Genomic DNA, 16,711 nt, shown 5'->3' with positions numbered 1-16,711 from the left:
CCAAGGAAAATTATATTTGCATTGTTACTTTCTCCAATTGCCATTGTAAACTGTTTTGTAAAACAGCAACCACACCGAAAAAAATTGGTCATCGATTCAGCTATTTAAAGTTTAAACGATGCTCAAAGTGTACTGGGTGTATTCTGTGGTAAGATCGCAACCGACCGCCCGAACGTGACCGGGTATAGCCGGTTGCATAGATCAGTGGGTAAACCCACAGGTTCTGCTAGCCAATTGAAACCCACCTAAACGGAAACACCAGCGAAGCTTGAACAGTGTGTAACGTAATTTAAAACAAGCTATTTGACCGATGCCGAACCTTTAGCATGTAGTATTACCCAAATTCAATTTTGTATCTACAGAAATCCAACTTAGTAAAACAATGCATTTCAAGCAAAGATTATGTTTGTTTGGTTTTCTTTTAACAAGCGTAGTCATCTTCTTTTCTCTCCCTGAATGTTGGCTAACCACACATTTTGAATTGATTCAGATGCACAGAGTTGTATTGCAACCACCAAGGACGAAGCCCATAAAAGAATGGTTTTACGGTATTAATAATAATTAAGTAGTATTGCTCTCACCTAACTACAAAGGTGCCACAAATTAACTTGTTCAGGACATTGCAACCTAGACATCTTATGACGTAACAATGCATCTGATAGGTTCTATCATCACGCCCAGTGTTTCATAACGGAACGGAACGAAACTAAATAACGTTATTCGTTCTGAGCAAATTATTTATTTCGTTATTTCGTTCCAGACCGATATTTTCATTTCGTTCCGGTCTGACCGAAATATATTTGTAACGGTATTTTTCGGTATTTCGGTCTTGACAAAAGAACATTTCTTTATGTTCTTTCCAACTATTAAGCGAATAAAGAAAGAAAGTTGCAACACACAAGAATTATTGTCGGTAGTTGTTACGTCACATAACATTTGACAATGATGGTCAACAAGATGTAAATTGTAGCATCTTCAATTTTTATTATAGCCTAGCTTAGTCTAACGGCGCAAAATTTTTAGCAATTGTTACATGTCAAATGTCCAGAACGAAATACCGTAATAAAAAATAACGGTATTTCGTTCCGTTCCGGTATTTTGAATATTTTTTATTTCGGTATTTCGTTCCGGTATTTGAGGCAAAAATTATTTATTTCGTTCCGGTATAACGTTCCGTTCCGTTCCGGTATGAAACACTGATCACGCCATGTCACGCCTTGTGTTTGAACTAGAGTAACCTGTGGTTTGGGTGCTGTGGTGCGTTTTTAATAACGAATTCATTCTATGGTGGAGAGAATACAGTAAACATCTCGAAAGTTCTCGGTGTGCCAAAGACAGCGTCAACACAAATAGCAACAGTAGGGATATCTGACCCGACTAGTTTGCGACAATTGGGGGCTCGTCCGGGATTAGTTTTCAGTGTTGTTGTCTTACCTGGTAGTGAACCAAGAAAGAGATGGAAAAGATTGTAGAAGTCGGAAAACAGCTGGGTTTGGCTGGCGCCGATTTAGCAAAGTTTATTAACGAGCAACAGGCGTTTGAACGAGAAGAGCGCCGTTTGGCTAGAGAAGCTGAAGTTAAGCGAATACAGGCTGAGGCGGAAGCTGAGGAGCGACGCCGCGCAGCCGAGGAAAGGAGAATACAGGCTGAGGCCGAAGCTGAGGAGCGACGCCGCACAGCCGAGGAAAGGCGAATACAGGCTGAGGCCGAAGCTGACGAGCGTAGCCGCGCAGCCGAGGCTGAAGCTGAAACAAGGCGTATCGAGGCAGAGGCCCAAGACAGAGCGCACCAGTTGGAGTTAAAGCGTTTGGAGTTGCAAATGGCAGAAATCGGCGGAGCACAACGCGAAGCGTCAGCGGGCAAAGCGAAAGCACCGAAGCTGCCTGCGTTCGTAGATGGCAAAGATGAACTGGACAGTTATCTGTTGCGTTTTGAGCGTTTTGCTGTTACTTGCAAATGGGACAGGTCCGAATGGGCAAGCGCGCTTAGTGCCTTGCTAACGGGTCGAGCATTGGATGTCTACTCAAGGCTCTCTGATGATGACGCAGTCGATTATGACCAACTCAAGCAGGCGCTACTCAACAGGTACGACTTGAACGAGGAAGGATATCGATGTAGATTTCGAAATTCAAAGCCGGAGAAAGGAGAAAGTCCTTCTCAGTTCGCAGTGCGACTGCAGAACTACCTGCAAAAATGGGTGAAGTTGTCTGGATTTTCCATCGAATGGAAAGATGTAAGTTCGCTTTTGGTGAAGGAGCAGTTCCTCAAGTCATGTCCGAAGGAGCTATCGACTCATCTAATGGAACAGGCACCGAAAACTTTAGATAGTTTGACTGGGATCGCCGAGCAGTTTTTGGCAGCACACAACCGAGAGATGGCCCACGATGTGCGTCAAGAAGTACGCGAGCTTTGTGCTGAATGCAAGCAAGCAGGGCATGCGACTGAGAACTGTCCGAAGCGTAAACCTGATGCTAGAGTGCCTAGAAAATGTTTTCTGTGTGACAAAGTGGGACACATCGCGAAAGATTGCTATTCGCGTGCGTTGCCACCGGTAAGGATGTCCAGCGCGGCAGCATGTTCGATGGAGGGAGTCCAGGAGTCCAATCTCCCATTACGTGAAGGCGTGGTAAACAACCAGACGGTCACTGTGTTAAGAGACACAGGTTGCACGGGCGTTCTGGTTGACAGGAAATTCGTCCATGATGATCAAGTCTCGGACAGGCCAGGTTTTCTTAGTTTGGCCGACGGTTCTGTCGTATCAGCTGAGGTGGCCAACATGGAAGTGAATACTCCATATTTTACGGGAGAGGTCGAAGCGTTATGTTTGAATAACCCGTCGCATGATTTGGTTATTGGAAATATTGGTGGAGTCCGACCAGCGGATGATCCAGATCCACTGTGGAGGAAAGCTAACGCAGCTTTGACGCGGTTTCAAAAGAAGACGTCGAAGATTAAGGCAAAATATCGGGTAGTACCGCCAAACGAGGGATGGCCATTGAAAAATCAGGCGGAGTTCAAAAAGGTCCAAGATGCAACCGTTGAAGCGGTTACATGAGTTGGTCTAATTAAATACGTGTTTTGCCTGACGTTGTGTTTTCGTGTTCGTTCTTAAATGTCAATTTGTGTGTGTTTTGTGATGTCGAAATTCACGTATTTCGCTTTAAAAAGGGGGTATTGCCACAAATTAACTTGTTCAGGACATTGCAACCTAGACATCTTATGACGTAACAATGCATCTGATAGGTTCTATCATCACGCCATGTCACGCCTTGTGTTTGAACTAGAGTAACCTGTGGTTTGGGTGCAGCTGTGGTGCGTTTTTAATAACGAATTCATTCTATGGTGGAGAGAATACAGTAAACATCTCGAAAGTTCTCGGTGTGCCAAAGACAGCGTCAACACAAATAGCAACAGTAGGGATATCTGACCCGACTAGTTTGCGACAAAAGGGTTTGGCCAAAACCGAGCTTATCCGATCTAAAGCCAAAATATTTTGCCTAAAACCTAAAATATTTGTCATAAAGACGGTTCTCCGAGCCAAAAATATATACTACACTAAAAAAACATGGTTTGTGATATAAAAGTTACACAATACGTAAAATATTGTGCAGAAAGTGGCTCGGTTACGGCTTAATTGGTCAGGCAATGGGCAGATCGAATCTCGGCATGCCGAGTCTGCAGACTGCTAATAAGCTAGTGTAACTCAGCTAGTAAAGCGCCATGCAGTTTCGGATAGGTCGCGTAAACCCTATCACGTTTCTTTTCCTACTAGTGATGCACTGCAGTATCGGCTGGCCGAAACATTTCGGTCGAATACGCTGATTTCCAAAGTTTCGTTTTCGGGCCGAATTTTCAAAAAAAGAGATCTTGATTTGTCATAATCGTGTTCACTCGCATTAACAACATAAGGTTCGGTTAAAAACATAGAACGAGGTTTTAGGTTCGGCCTGATTTGGCCGGTGTTATTCGACCTCATGGCCGAATATTCGGTTTCGGCCCTAACCTTTTTAGGTCGGTTCGGTGTATCACTAGTTCTTACGCCTTGTCGCATCGGAATACTTGAGCACCGGCTTTATTTGGTATTGTGGCCTTCAGTAGACCTACAGACATAACAATTTTTTGCAGTGAAAGGAATGAAAGAACAGCAATCACAACTATGCCAACTGTTAAACGTGACAAAGGACGATTTATCAGACGCTGTGAAGCTGTCTTTGTTGTCCGACCCATCAGAGTATGCCAATGCCTACAAGAAACGTTTCAACATTTATTACAACAAACCTACCGATCCATTGCCTCATCAGTCATACGGTGAGTATAACAACGTGGTTTTAAATGGTACTAACACTTTACACTTTATTGTTTGTTGCTATTTAAAAACATTGAGCAATATAACTGTATACTATTTTTGACCAATATTTTACGTCTATTCTTTCATATAGGAGTCATCATATTTTCCTACATGAGATCGGGAACTTCGTTTCTCGGTCAGTTGTTCAACCAGCGCGATGACGTCTTTTACACATTTGAACCTCTAATGCCGTTTTACGACATCTGTGAAACAGACGTTGACCAAAAGGTGCAAGTGCTCGGTGATATACTCAAATGTGACTTTCCTAAAGTTGCACCAAGATACAAAAACCCTGCTGAAAGAGGAAAGTATTTGCAACACAATTTGTGTTTGAAAGAAAACTTTTGCTTTAGGTAAGTATGTATGTCCCTTAGACACAAGTGCCTTCTTTTATAATTAGATAAACAAAAAACTTGTTGTCTCTAAAAAAGTTAAATTTAAAGATAATGTTGTTGCTGAATAAACTCTAAAATTTCACAGAGATAACTCAAGGGAATTATGCACCAAGGAATTGTGTCCTTATGGAGATCGAACAAGATGTAGACATTGTGGGCCAGTGCACATTACACGTGCAAACGTTATTTGTAGATCTAAAAAGGTGAGTATTGTAGAAAACAAAACACCTTGGTTATGATTTCACGTCCCAACTCGCTTTATAACTGGCCACTGCGTGGGTTAGATGCACCGTTCTTCATCTTTGCTGAAGTTTATTTTTACCCAAATGGTTATACAGCCACCCATTGATGTGAATAAAAAGGATTAGTCGTGATCATATACGAACGATGAGACCGCTAATTTTTTCATACCGAATTTAATTTAAGTATCGTTTCTTCAGATGTCGGTGATAAAAGCGATTCGTTTGTGCAAAGTGCAACATTTGAAGAAACTTGCTATTAACCAAAATATAAATTTAAAGGTAAAAGTACTTTCACTTTGTTTTTTATTTTTATTAAAATGTTTAAAACTAGCTGTAACTTTTTCATAGTTCAACAAACACAAAAAATATTGTAATAACTTTTTCTATATGTTATAGAATTAATATGTTGTAGACCAGGGATGGCGAACCACTGACCCGCGGGTCAAAAAGTGACCCACCACGTAAATTCCAGTGACCCACTTGTAGTTTCAAAAATTTATACTGATTAATATAGGTAGGGTTACCAGATTTCCAAGATTAAAAACCAACGCAACAGTTAACTTTAAGTCCTTTGCCAGATTGCTTATTGTCTCAATATACAGATTGTTGAGTCAATTATGAGGCAACAAATATGTTTATTTAAACGTTGAACTTGAAACGATTTGTTGTACCTTTGTTGACGCTGTTCGGTTCCACACATGAATTTCATAAAATCAAGTGCCAGGAATCGTCTCAGCTCAGATATGACTGCTGCGTGTATTAAACTGAAAACTACCTAGGATTACAAGACTTGCAGAAAAGATGCAACAACAAGCATCTTGACATTGACATGTAAAAAAATATGTGACCCACTTTGTTTTCTTTTCGAATTTTGATATCATGTTTGACCCATTCAACTAACAAGGTTCGCCATCCCTGTTGTAGACCTTAAAACTTGAATAACCATAAAGGCTAGTGTAGCGGCCATGATATCATTGTGTACAATGTTTACATTAACGTTTGAATTTTCGTGTACAAAAGCATTTCATACCTGAGAAAAAGCATAGTAAATCGGTTAGAGCAATGGTACTATACAATAGTATCATTGGTTAGAGGACGCTATGACTTTGTAATGTTGCTCCCAATTTTAAGATGTTGCTCCCAATTTTAAGATAAATTCTATAAGGGCAGGAACTTGGCCGAATGGTTTGGCGCGCCTGACTCATATACAGACATAAAAAACCTTGATCGGGATTCCTCGCCAGGAGTGTCCTGGTTCGAAAAAAATATTGTAATAACTTTTTCAACTTTTGAACATTGAAAATAAAGCGGTATTTTTCAACCTGGGGGTCGCGACCCCAAATGGGCCAACTCGAAAATATGTTTATACAAATTTTCCACGGGACTTCTTTTCAGCATAGTTACACACACGACAGTTTGATTTAGAATAGAGGCAAAAGCGTTTGCAAATAAATACTTCTATGGTTATGTTTTTGACGTATTGATATAAAAAAAACTTGAATATTGAAATAGTTTGTCGTGACATGAGCCATAACCACAATTTTAAGAGGCTTCTGTACAGCAAAAAGCCGAACTGTTAACAGTGACATTTGACAGTATGATGGTCACATTCTGGTAGTAAACTTTCTAAACTGTGTGTGTAAAGAGGTCGCATTTGGTGAAAAGCAAAAAGGAATGAGAACCGCTGACACAAAGGTTGCCATCGTGTCCGGCAAGCGGTTTATAGATTTTATTTTTTCAGATTATTCACCTTGTAAGGGATCCACGAGGAATTCAAAGTTCTAGAATAAAAATAAATACAGAGAACATTCATTCCCCAAACTCTTCAGAGCTACTGTGTTCACGAATGTTGAACAACGGACAAGCAGGATTGGCCACCAGCTGTGATACCAAGTGGCTAAGCAGAAACTATATGATGGTCAGGTAAGATTCAATTGCAATAGTTCTAACCACCAACGCACACTGTCACAAATTTGTTAAGTGTGCTAAAGAATTTGAATCCCGCATGCAGTTGTAGAAATACTTTTACCGCAAACTTTGAATTGACATTAACCCTACCTCCTAATTTCGTGCCGTTTCAGGTATGAAGACCTTGCGCTTCAGCCTTTGAAATACGCTCAAGCAATTTATCGATTTGTTGGACTCGATTTGAACACAAAGATGAAGGACTGGATTCTACAAAACACTAAATCGAAACATGGAAAGTTGGATCCATTTAGTACGACAAGAAATTCAGCAGCAACAACACAACGGTGGAGATTCCACCTGACATTTCAGCAGGTAGTTGACATACAAAACAAGTGTGCATCGGTGTTGGACTTTTATGGATACAAGCAATTAAAAAACGAACATGAGCTCCGGGATATAAAAGTATCGACTTTGAGGAGAAATGTAAACTAACTCTACGACGTGTCTTTTTCTCTGACTGGTTTAATAACAAATAATATTACTTTTCGTTTTCTATTATTAACTCAAGTGCGTAATCTGTAGAATAAATATCTGCATCAGAATTTTGTGTTCGGATGATGCTGCATTTGTTTTCAGTCTTAAAATCTAGGTAGCACTAGCACTTACAGTTACCTAATAATTTTGAAAATATTATTATTCATAACTCTCCTTTAATTTGTTTATTTGGGTTTCAGTGATTTTGTAAAAAATATGCCCATAGTCATGCCGTCACGAGTTTGTGTGTTCTTCGCTTTGTGTTCTTTCGCCAGAGAAATAAACTCAACTTAACGCAACCTTTTAAATAAAGCATGTTGCTTTTTGCGCCAATACCCGCACACAACAATCTTACGCACAGGGTCGCAAAATTTTATCAAAACAAAAGATCAACATATCATGACTGAAATTTGAAATCGACCAAGAAGAATTTCCAACATCAGTACAACAGTTATGATCAGTTTTATGACGGAAAACGCAGACATGCTGTGCCTCCCTTCCACCACAGAGGAATTCCACAAAACCAAAGCAAATTATGATACTATCATGCACGTTTTGGAGACATTGCCCGAAACTGTGAACAATGGTGCTCGCAGCTCCACCTCGCGAACAGTTAGCCACGTACGGGTCTTAATTGAACAAGGCCATGTTCCTGATAGACTCAGGGGTATGTGGCAGTTTATGGCCATGCAACGACGGTGAGAAACCAGACCAGAAATCGAAATTTGTTACTGCAAGCGGCGAAAATATAAAATCCCCTTTGTGACATAAACTACCCAATTCTAGGTATGATTTTTTTGTGCGATAAAAGGTAACTTGGCAACCAATGCTAATATACTGGATTGCTCCTAAACTGGAAAGAAAGTCACACCAACAACACCCAGACATTATAATCCTCCAGTACCGATCCTGAATGAACAGAAATACTTACAACTGATATAAAAATAACCACAAATAACAGTTAACAAAAGTACACAAAGCCAGTAAAACACCACATAAAGATACCTAGGCCTCGGACAAAAGGACCGCCAGTCAATATGCCTGTCAGGAAAATACGGCCGGACCATTAAGCAATTAAAAAAGCAAATCAGATAAATGGTTGGCTTTAAGACAAATGGATTCGTTATCTGGAAGCCCTTTGGTTCTAGTACCACGAAGGGACTCGAATGATTTTCGAATTATTAGGCTATAGGCTATAGACCAGAGATGGCGAACCCCTGACCCGTGGGTCATGAAGTGACCCACCACGTGAATTCCAGTGACCCACTTGTAGTTTCATAAAATTTATACTGATTACATGAGCTCCGAAATCTTGAAATCTCAACTTTTCGGGAAACATAAAACTTATATGCTCATTTCTTGTATGGATTTCGTATTAAACCATTATCTATCAACGAAGACTGTGTTACAAAGTATAACAGTTTTTGTCAACTAACTGGACTCAGTTAGGCTTGTATGTTTTGGACTTTTTATTGTTTTGCGCCATTGTGGATATTTTGCCTGTAATGGACAAAACGATAATGCGTATATGTAACCTGGCGATCTCCCATACGCTTCGAACGAAGCTGTGCAACATACGATGAGGCAGGTAAGCACTTAATTTCACAAATCGACCAGAAGCAGGCGCTACGGGTTTAGTGTTTATAACTGTTTACTTTTAATTTTATCATCGACTTGCACTTGTTTTTTCCAGCCAAAGCGAAAGCATGTCGACGAAAACAGGGAAGAATGCGTTTATTCGACAGTCATATGAACATATCTGTTAATGCAACCATGCAGCATTGTTTCGCCAGATCCAGGACATTAAAATGCGTTTATTCGGTTTCGTTAACCAAGATAGGCGAGTCATAACTGAGATAGCAAGGTTTGTGAACAACTTTATACGCATTGAATCAGCTGTAAACCAGAAAAAGCAATTTTTTGTCAGTTGTGTGTTTTTCTAATTTTACTTCTAGGCGGGGCGATTTCATAATTGCCAATTGTATGAAAAATATGCAAGAGCTGTTCTAGATTCTAGGGGATACACAAAAATGAATTACCTCACTTTACTTACAACCAGCTTTTATCGCAGTCTCGCAAACAAACAATACTGCTATTTTGTTAATTGTGTATGTTGGTCATTGTTGGTATGATAAGGAGCGCAAGAGTAAACTTGTTTTGCTTTCACACCTCCTATCTATACAATCGCTTCTCAAACTACGAAGTATTTGTAACTTTGAATTTAATTAAATCCAGTGGAATGTTCACGAGTATCCCCTGCTCAGTAATACCCATAGGCGCCGAGTTTTACAAAAATGCAAGATGGCGGCAGAAAAATTTAAACTAAAGTTTTTGTGAGTTAAATTATGTGTGAAACGACAAAAATCTTATTCATTCCAACGTAAAAAGACATATTTCCGGCAGAAGCAAGTCTGGTGGTTTTCACGCAATTGTTTTTTCGTACAAACAATACTTGGCTGTTACAGAGGATTTTTTTGGTGCCAAAACCACAAGTTTTGCGAACAACATTGATTTTACATCTTATCGGTCCCTTTGACAGGAACGCGGCCGAAGTTGGTCAAGATGTACTACAAGAAGTAGGCCTACTTATAAACAGTAATCGCGTAATTATCTTTTGGCGCAGTTCTCGTGCGCAAAAACTAATCACTAACAAACCAATGTTAATTTTGCAGTATTTGTGTTGTAACAAACCAAATTTTACTTTTTTGCACCGGTTTAGATTGATCGTAACATTTTATTCTCCCGAAACCGAGGTGTCTTTACAATCGCTGACTTGCCATACCCCATCTTTTGCTCATCACTCTTTTTTTGAAAAAAAAAAAACTATTTTCAAACGGACATCCACAGTTATGCGAGGTCGTGGATGCATTGTTCGCCATGTGTAGAAAAAATGCTACGCATAAATAGGATAGGATATAAGGTCTGTCGTAACTCAAGTTGTCAAAATTGTGTCTCTTAAGTTTTTCTGGTGTTTTACATGAATGGTTCTTTAATATTTCTTATTTTAGAACACATTATTAAAACATTTATCTATGAGTTAGCAACGTTAAAAACATTTCAACAAGTAAAGAAGTAATTGTTAGTTTGATGATGATCAGCGTGAAAATCATTAGTTATTACAACATAATCGCTTTGTACATAATAATTACTAACCATTCAGTGACAAACAAGTATGTGATTGACGTCAAAAACAAATGTGGTTGCCGTTTTAGGGCACGGTTACTGTTCCATATTGCAAGTACTATTTTGTTGAAAGTAATATTGTTCTTGATTATTATTTCGACTTTATATTTCGATTTTTTTTAAAACAAACAAAAATAACCACGGTGGTCGCCACGCATGTCTTTAACCCAGATAACAAAAGAATGGCAACTGTTTGCGTATATAGTCGTAGTGTTAACTTGTTTGATATGCAACGAACTTTCTTTAAAAAAGGTTAAAGGGCGCTGGTGTAGATAGTCAATACTAGTGATGCATTAAATATGATTGTGGCCTGAAAAAACTACTTGATAGTTTTGTGGAATACATTTGACCAAATCTTATGTGACATTACCAGAATCATTTCGCTCCGCTTTCGACGTAATTATTCGTCGTTGCCTGTCTTTTGCCAATATTTTGCCGAGTATACAAAACGAAAATTCGCGTATAACCCAGGGATCTCCTACTACGAAGCTGACAAGTCGAGCATGCGAGACAGGTAACGGTGCATGTGATTCCACCTTCGACGAGCTTGAGCCTGTGGTTTTGTCTTGCCTCGTTTACTGGTGTAATAGGGACTCGACCCGATGCATTTTTCCCAAGTAAAATTTTATTTGCTTTGTTACTTTCTCCAATTGCCATTTTAAACTGTTTCGTAAAACAGCAATTACACCGAAAAAAACATTGGTCATCGTGTCCAGGTGTTTAATTTAAACGATGCTTAATGTGTATACTGGGTGAATTCTGTCGTAGGATCGCAACCGCACGAACTTAGCCGGTTGAATAGATCAGCGGGTGAACCCACAGGTTCTGCTAGCCAATTGAAACCCACCTAAACGGAAACACCAGCGAAGCTTGAACAATGTGTAACGTAATTTAAAACAAGCTATTTGGCCGATGCCGAACCTTTAGCTTATAGTATAACCCAAATCCAACTTTTTATTCACAGCAATCCAACTTAGTAAAACAATGCATTTCAAGCAAAGATTCTGTTTGTTTGGTTTTCTTTTAACAAGCATTGCCATCTTCTCTTATCTCCCTGAATGTTGGCCAACCACACATTTTGAATTGATTCGGATGCACAGAGTTGTATTGCAACCACCAAGGACAAAGCCCATAAAAGAGTGGTTTTACGGTATTAATAATAATTAAGTGGTAATGTTCTCACCCAACTACAAAAGATTTGGCCAAAACCGAACCTATTCGATCTAAAGTCCAATTATTTTTGCCTAAAACCTGAAATATTTATCATAAAGACGGTTCGCCATGCCAAAAAATTTATACTATACTAGAAAACATGATATGTGATATAAAAGTTACATATTGTGCAGAAAGTCTAAAAGTGGCTCGTAGTTTTAGTGACATACAATAGTTAAGAGCACATGTTTAATCGGTTCGTTTTACAACTTAACGCAGTGAACTTATACATTGAAAATTTTAGGTTACGGCTTAATTGGTAAGGTAATGTGTAGATCGAATCTCGGCAGACTGCTAATAAGCTGGTGTAACTCAGCTGGTAGAGCGCCATGCAGTTTCGGATAGGCCCCGTAAATCCCATCACAGGCTAGATGTTTATGTTCCTACTAGTCGAAATACGCTGATAAGTTTCGGTTTCGGACCGAATTTTTAAAAAACTTTGATTGAAACCGAACTTTTTGATTGCATGGAATTATAACTAAACTTTCATTTTCGCCCATACGAAACATCATAAATTAACTATTTGTTGTATCTATAAAATACGAGCCACGTTGTCTGCAAAATATTACAAGGTTAGTAAAGCTTCCGCATTGTGAAAAAGATTTTGGTTTGTCATAATTGAGTTCACTCGCATCAACAACACAAGGTTCACTTGAAAACATCCATAAGAACGGGATTTTTGGTCATTCGACCTCATGGCCGAATAGTCGGTTTCGGCCCTAACGTTTTTAGGCGATCGGTGCATCACTATAGTTCCTACGCCTTGTCGCATCGGAATACTTCAGCACCGGCTTCATTTGGTATTGTGGCCTTCAGTAGACAGACATAAGACTTTTTTGCAGAAAAAGGAATGAAAGATCAGCAATCACGTCTATCTCAACTGTTTAACGTGACAAAGGACGATTTATCAGACGCTGTGAAGCTGTCTTTGTTGTCCGACCCATCAGAGTATGCCAATGCCTACAAGAAACGTTTTAACATTTATTACAACAAACCTACCGATCCATTGCCTCCTCAGTCAAACGGTAAGTATATAACAACGTGGTTTTAAATGGTACTAACACTTTACGCTTTATTGTTTGTTGCTATTTAAAAACTGACATTGAGCAATACAACTGTATACTATTTTTGACCAATATTTAACGTTTATTTTCTTTCATATAGGAGTGATTATATTTTCGTACATGAGATCGGGAACTTCGTTTCTCGGTCAATTGTTCAACCAACATGATGACGTCTTTTACACCTTCGAGCCTCTAATGCCGTTTTACGGCATCTGTGAAACAGACGTTGACCAAAAGGTGCAAGTTCTCGGTGATATACTCAAATGTGACTTTCCTGATGTTGCCCCGAGATATAAAAACCCTGCTGAAAGAGGGAAGTATTTGCAACACAATTTGTGTTTGAAAGAAAACTTTTGCTTTAGGTAAGTAGATGTATGTTTCTTAGACACAAGTGCCTTCTTTTATAATTAGATAAACAAAAAACTTGTTGTCTCAAAAAAATAAATTTAAAGATAATGTTGTTGCTGAATAAACTATAAAACTGAACAGACATAATTCAAGGGAATTATGCACCAAGGAATTGTGTCCTCATGGTGATCGAACAAGATGTAGACATTGTGGGCCAGTGCACATTACACGTGCAAACAGTATTTGTAGATCTAAAAAGGTGAGTATTGAAGAATAAACCCATTGGTTATGACTTCACGTCCCAGCTCGCTTTTAACTAGCCACTGTATGGGTTACATATCACCTCAAGATGCGTCTGCCACACAGATAAGTTACAAGAAGAAACAGTACACAACATAACAGAGCATATTTTATTAGAAACTCCCACACAGATTTGCTTGGCGTCTTATTTAAATTAATACAAAATAGATAGTTTAGTAAAGCTACTAACCAAGACACAAACACAACTACCTGGGTCAATTACCACACACACAATTAAATTATCCAATTATCACGTAGATTACACGCTAATTCACTGCAGTTAATCTTTCCTTATATAACGCTATTTCTTAAGAATACAACTTACACAGCACTAATAAACTTTAAATGCACTGCAAAACCGACACAAAAAGGGCCTTTGTGATCTGGCTTGTCTAAAACGTATGTTAAACGACACGTTACACGACAATCACAACACCGCAAATAATATAGAAACCGATATGCTTTAATAAAAATGACCACAACAAGTATAAGTATATGTAGTGTCTTTAACTAAAAGTTCTTAAATCCTTGCTGAAGTTTATTTTTACCTAAATGCTAATACAGCCAGACATAAAAGAGATTAGTTGTAATTATACGAACAATGAGACCGCTGATTTTTTTCAATGGCAAACCGAATTTAATGTAAGTAGCGTTTCTTCAGATGTCGGTGATAAAAGCGATTCGTTTGTGCAAAATGCAACATTTAAAGAAACTTGCTGTGAATCAGAATTTAAATTTGAAGGTAAAAGTACTTTCACTTTGTTTTCTATTTTCATTAAAATGTTTAAAACTAGCTGTAACTATTTCAAAGTTTAACGAATAAAAAAAAAATATTGTAAACACTTTTTCAACTCTTGAACATTGAACATAAAGGTTGCTATCATTGTCCTGCAAGCGGTTTATAGATTTTATGTTTTCAGATTATTCACCTTGTAAGGGATCCACGAGGAATTCAAAGTTCTAGAATAAAAATAAATACAGAGAGTATTCATTCCCCAAACTCTTCAGAGCAACTGTGTTCACGAATGTTGAACAACGGACAAGCAGGATTGGCCACCAGCTGTGATACCAAGTGGCTAAGCAGAAACTATATGATGGTCAGGTAAGATTCAATTGCATTAGTTCTAACCACCAACGCACACTGTCGCAAATTTGTTGAGTGTGTCTTCATGCATATCGGTGGTACTCGAATTAAAACAAGAGTGGCCGATTGTATATGCAATATGTTGCATTGACATGTTTTGTGGCACCATTCTATTGTCCTATTATTTTCATAGTGCTGTTGTGCACAAGTGTCCTCCATTTTCGCTAAAGAATTTGAATCCCGCATGCAGTTGTAGAAATACTTTTACCGCAAACTTTGAATTGACATTAACCCTACCTCCTAATTTCGTGCCGTTTCAGGTATGAAGACCTTGCGCTTCAGCCTTTGAAATACGCTCAAGCAATTTATCGATTTGTTGGACTCGATTTGAACACAAAGATGAAGGACTGGATTCTACAAAACACTAAATCGAAACATGGAAAGTTGGATCCATTTAGTACGACAAGAAATTCAGCAGCAACAACACAACGGTGGAGATTCCACCTGACATTTCAGCAGGTAGCTGACATACAAAACAAGTGTGCATCGGTGTTGGACTTTTATGGATACAAGCAAGTAAAAAACGAACATGAGCTCCGGGATATAAAAGTACCGACTTTGAGGAGAAATGTAAACTAACTCTACGACGTGTCTTTTTCTCTGACTGGTTTAATAACAAATAATATTACTTTTCGTTTTCTATTATTAACTTAAGTGCGTAATCTGTAGAATAAATATCTGCATCAGAATTTTGTGTTCGGATGATGCTGCATTTGTTTTCAGTCTTAAAATCTAGGTAGCAATTACAGTTACCTAATAATTTTGAAAATATTATTAATCATAACTCTCCTTTATTTTTTTATATTTGGGTTTCAGTGATTTGGTAAAAAAATATGCCCATAGTCATGCCGTCATGAGTAAAGGATTTTGTCGCTTTATGTTCTTTCGCCAGAGAAATAAACTCAACTTAAGGCAACCTTTTAAATAAAGCATGTTGCTTTTTGCGCCAATACCCGCACACAACAATCTTACGCACAGGGTCGCAAAATTTTATCAAAACAAAGACCAACATATCATGACTGAAATTTGAAATCGACCAGGGAGAATTTCCAACATCAGTACAACAGTTATGATCAGTTTTATGACGGAAAACGCAGACATGCTGTGCCTCCCTTCCACCACAGAGGAATTCCACAAAACCAAAGCAAATTATAATACTATCATGCACGTTTTGGAGACAATGCCCGAAACTGTGAACAATGGTGCTCGCAGCTCCACCTCGCGAACAGTTAGCCACGTACGGGTCTTAATTGAACAAGGCCATGTTCCTGATAGACTCAGGGGTATGTGGCAGTTTATGGCCATGCAACGACGGTGAGAAACCAGACCAGAAATCGAAATTTGTTACTGCAAGCGGCGAAAATATTAAAAATCCCCTTTGTGACATAAACTACCCAATTCTAGGTATGATTTTTTTGTGCGATAAAAGGTAACTTGGCAACCAATGCTAATATACTGGATTGCTCCTAAACTGGAAAGAAAGTCACACCAACAACATCCAGACATTAGAATCCTCCAGTACCGATTCTGAATGAACAGAAATACTTACAACTGATATAAAAATAACCACAAATAACAGATAAACAAAAGTACACAAAGCCAGTAATTAAAACACCACATAAAGATACCTAGGCCTCGGACAAAAGGACCGCAGAGTCAATATGCCTGTCAGGAAAATACGGCCGGACCATTAAGCAATTAAAAAGCAAATCAGATAAATGGTTGGCTTTAAGACAAATGGATTCGTAATATGGAAGCCCTTTGGTTCTAGTACCACGAAGGGACTCGAATGATTTTCGATTTTCGAATTTCGAATTATTAGGTTAGGCTACAGAGATGGCGAACCACTGACCCGCGGGTCATGAAGTGACCCACCACGTGAATTCCAGTGACCCACTTGTAGTTTCATAAAATTTATACTGATTACTATAGGTAGGGTTACCAGACTTATAAGAGAATCGTCTCATCTCAGACATGACTGCTGCGTGCATTAAACTGCAGAAAAGATGCAGCAACAAGCTTCTCAGCATTGA

The 16,711-nt window shown here is 38.7% G+C and overlaps 4 protein-coding genes across 4 annotated transcripts; all 4 read left to right on the top strand.

Moving 5' to 3' along the window:
* Positions 1-1,194: 1,194 nt before the first annotated feature.
* Positions 1,195-3,371, top strand: LOC145224503 (uncharacterized). The gene has a single exon (XM_080091017.1). The coding sequence runs from the start codon at positions 1,457-1,459 to the stop codon at positions 3,053-3,055; it is 1,599 nt and encodes a 532-aa protein (XP_079947143.1). The 5' UTR covers positions 1,195-1,456; the 3' UTR covers positions 3,056-3,371.
* A 762-nt stretch (positions 3,372-4,133) lies between these two features.
* LOC145223534 (carbohydrate sulfotransferase 3-like) lies at positions 4,134-5,387 on the top strand. The gene is made up of 5 exons (XM_080089944.1): positions 4,134-4,308; positions 4,440-4,701; positions 4,829-4,946; positions 5,184-5,264; positions 5,382-5,387. Exons 1-5 carry the CDS (start codon positions 4,134-4,136, stop codon positions 5,385-5,387), a joined length of 642 nt encoding a protein of 213 aa, XP_079946070.1.
* A 1,346-nt stretch (positions 5,388-6,733) lies between these two features.
* Positions 6,734-7,583, top strand: LOC145225247 (carbohydrate sulfotransferase 1-like). The gene is made up of 2 exons (XM_080091931.1): positions 6,734-6,908; positions 7,067-7,583. The coding sequence occupies exons 1-2, from the start codon at positions 6,832-6,834 to the stop codon at positions 7,383-7,385; spliced, it is 396 nt and encodes a 131-aa protein (XP_079948057.1). The 5' UTR covers positions 6,734-6,831; the 3' UTR covers positions 7,386-7,583.
* A 390-nt stretch (positions 7,584-7,973) lies between these two features.
* LOC145223533 (carbohydrate sulfotransferase 1-like) lies at positions 7,974-15,584 on the top strand. The gene is made up of 7 exons (XM_080089943.1): positions 7,974-8,094; positions 12,665-12,847; positions 12,987-13,248; positions 13,361-13,493; positions 14,196-14,276; positions 14,455-14,636; positions 14,939-15,584. Exons 1-7 carry the CDS (start codon positions 7,974-7,976, stop codon positions 15,255-15,257), a joined length of 1,281 nt encoding a protein of 426 aa, XP_079946069.1. The 3' UTR covers positions 15,258-15,584.
* Positions 15,585-16,711: the final 1,127 nt, after the last annotated feature.

The sequence above is a fragment of the Phallusia mammillata genome, chromosome 4 (genome assembly GCF_965637545.1).
Source record: "Phallusia mammillata chromosome 4, kaPhaMamm4.hap1.1, whole genome shotgun sequence".
Classification (NCBI taxonomy): domain Eukaryota; kingdom Metazoa; phylum Chordata; class Ascidiacea; order Phlebobranchia; family Ascidiidae; genus Phallusia; species Phallusia mammillata.
Note: the sequence above shows the minus strand (reverse complement) of the source record. Positions and strands in the feature narration are given on the sequence as shown.

What these genes read in the sequence shown, in the direction of transcription:
- LOC145224503 (XM_080091017.1), top strand. Translation starts at nt 1,457, where the DNA reads ATGGAAAAGATTGTAGAAGTCGGAAAACAGCTGGGTTTGGCTGGCGCC.
- LOC145225247 (XM_080091931.1), top strand. Translation starts at nt 6,832, where the DNA reads ATGTTGAACAACGGACAAGCAGGATTGGCCACCAGCTGTGATACCAAG. An exon ending in AGAAACTATATGATGGTCAG is followed by an intron (nt 6,909 to 7,066) that starts GTAAGATTCAAT and finishes GTGCCGTTTCAG; the next exon opens with GTATGAAGACCTTGCGCTTC.
- LOC145223533 (XM_080089943.1), top strand. Translation starts at nt 7,974, where the DNA reads ATGCACGTTTTGGAGACATTGCCCGAAACTGTGAACAATGGTGCTCGC. An exon ending in ATTGCCTCCTCAGTCAAACG is followed by an intron (nt 12,848 to 12,986) that starts GTAAGTATATAA and finishes TCTTTCATATAG; the next exon opens with GAGTGATTATATTTTCGTAC. An exon ending in AAAGAAAACTTTTGCTTTAG is followed by an intron (nt 13,249 to 13,360) that starts GTAAGTAGATGT and finishes TGCTGAATAAAC; the next exon opens with TATAAAACTGAACAGACATA.
- LOC145223534 (XM_080089944.1), top strand. Translation starts at nt 4,134, where the DNA reads ATGAAAGAACAGCAATCACAACTATGCCAACTGTTAAACGTGACAAAG. An exon ending in AAAGAAAACTTTTGCTTTAG is followed by an intron (nt 4,702 to 4,828) that starts GTAAGTATGTAT and finishes AAAATTTCACAG; the next exon opens with AGATAACTCAAGGGAATTAT. An exon ending in TTATTTGTAGATCTAAAAAG is followed by an intron (nt 4,947 to 5,183) that starts GTGAGTATTGTA and finishes TCGTTTCTTCAG; the next exon opens with ATGTCGGTGATAAAAGCGAT.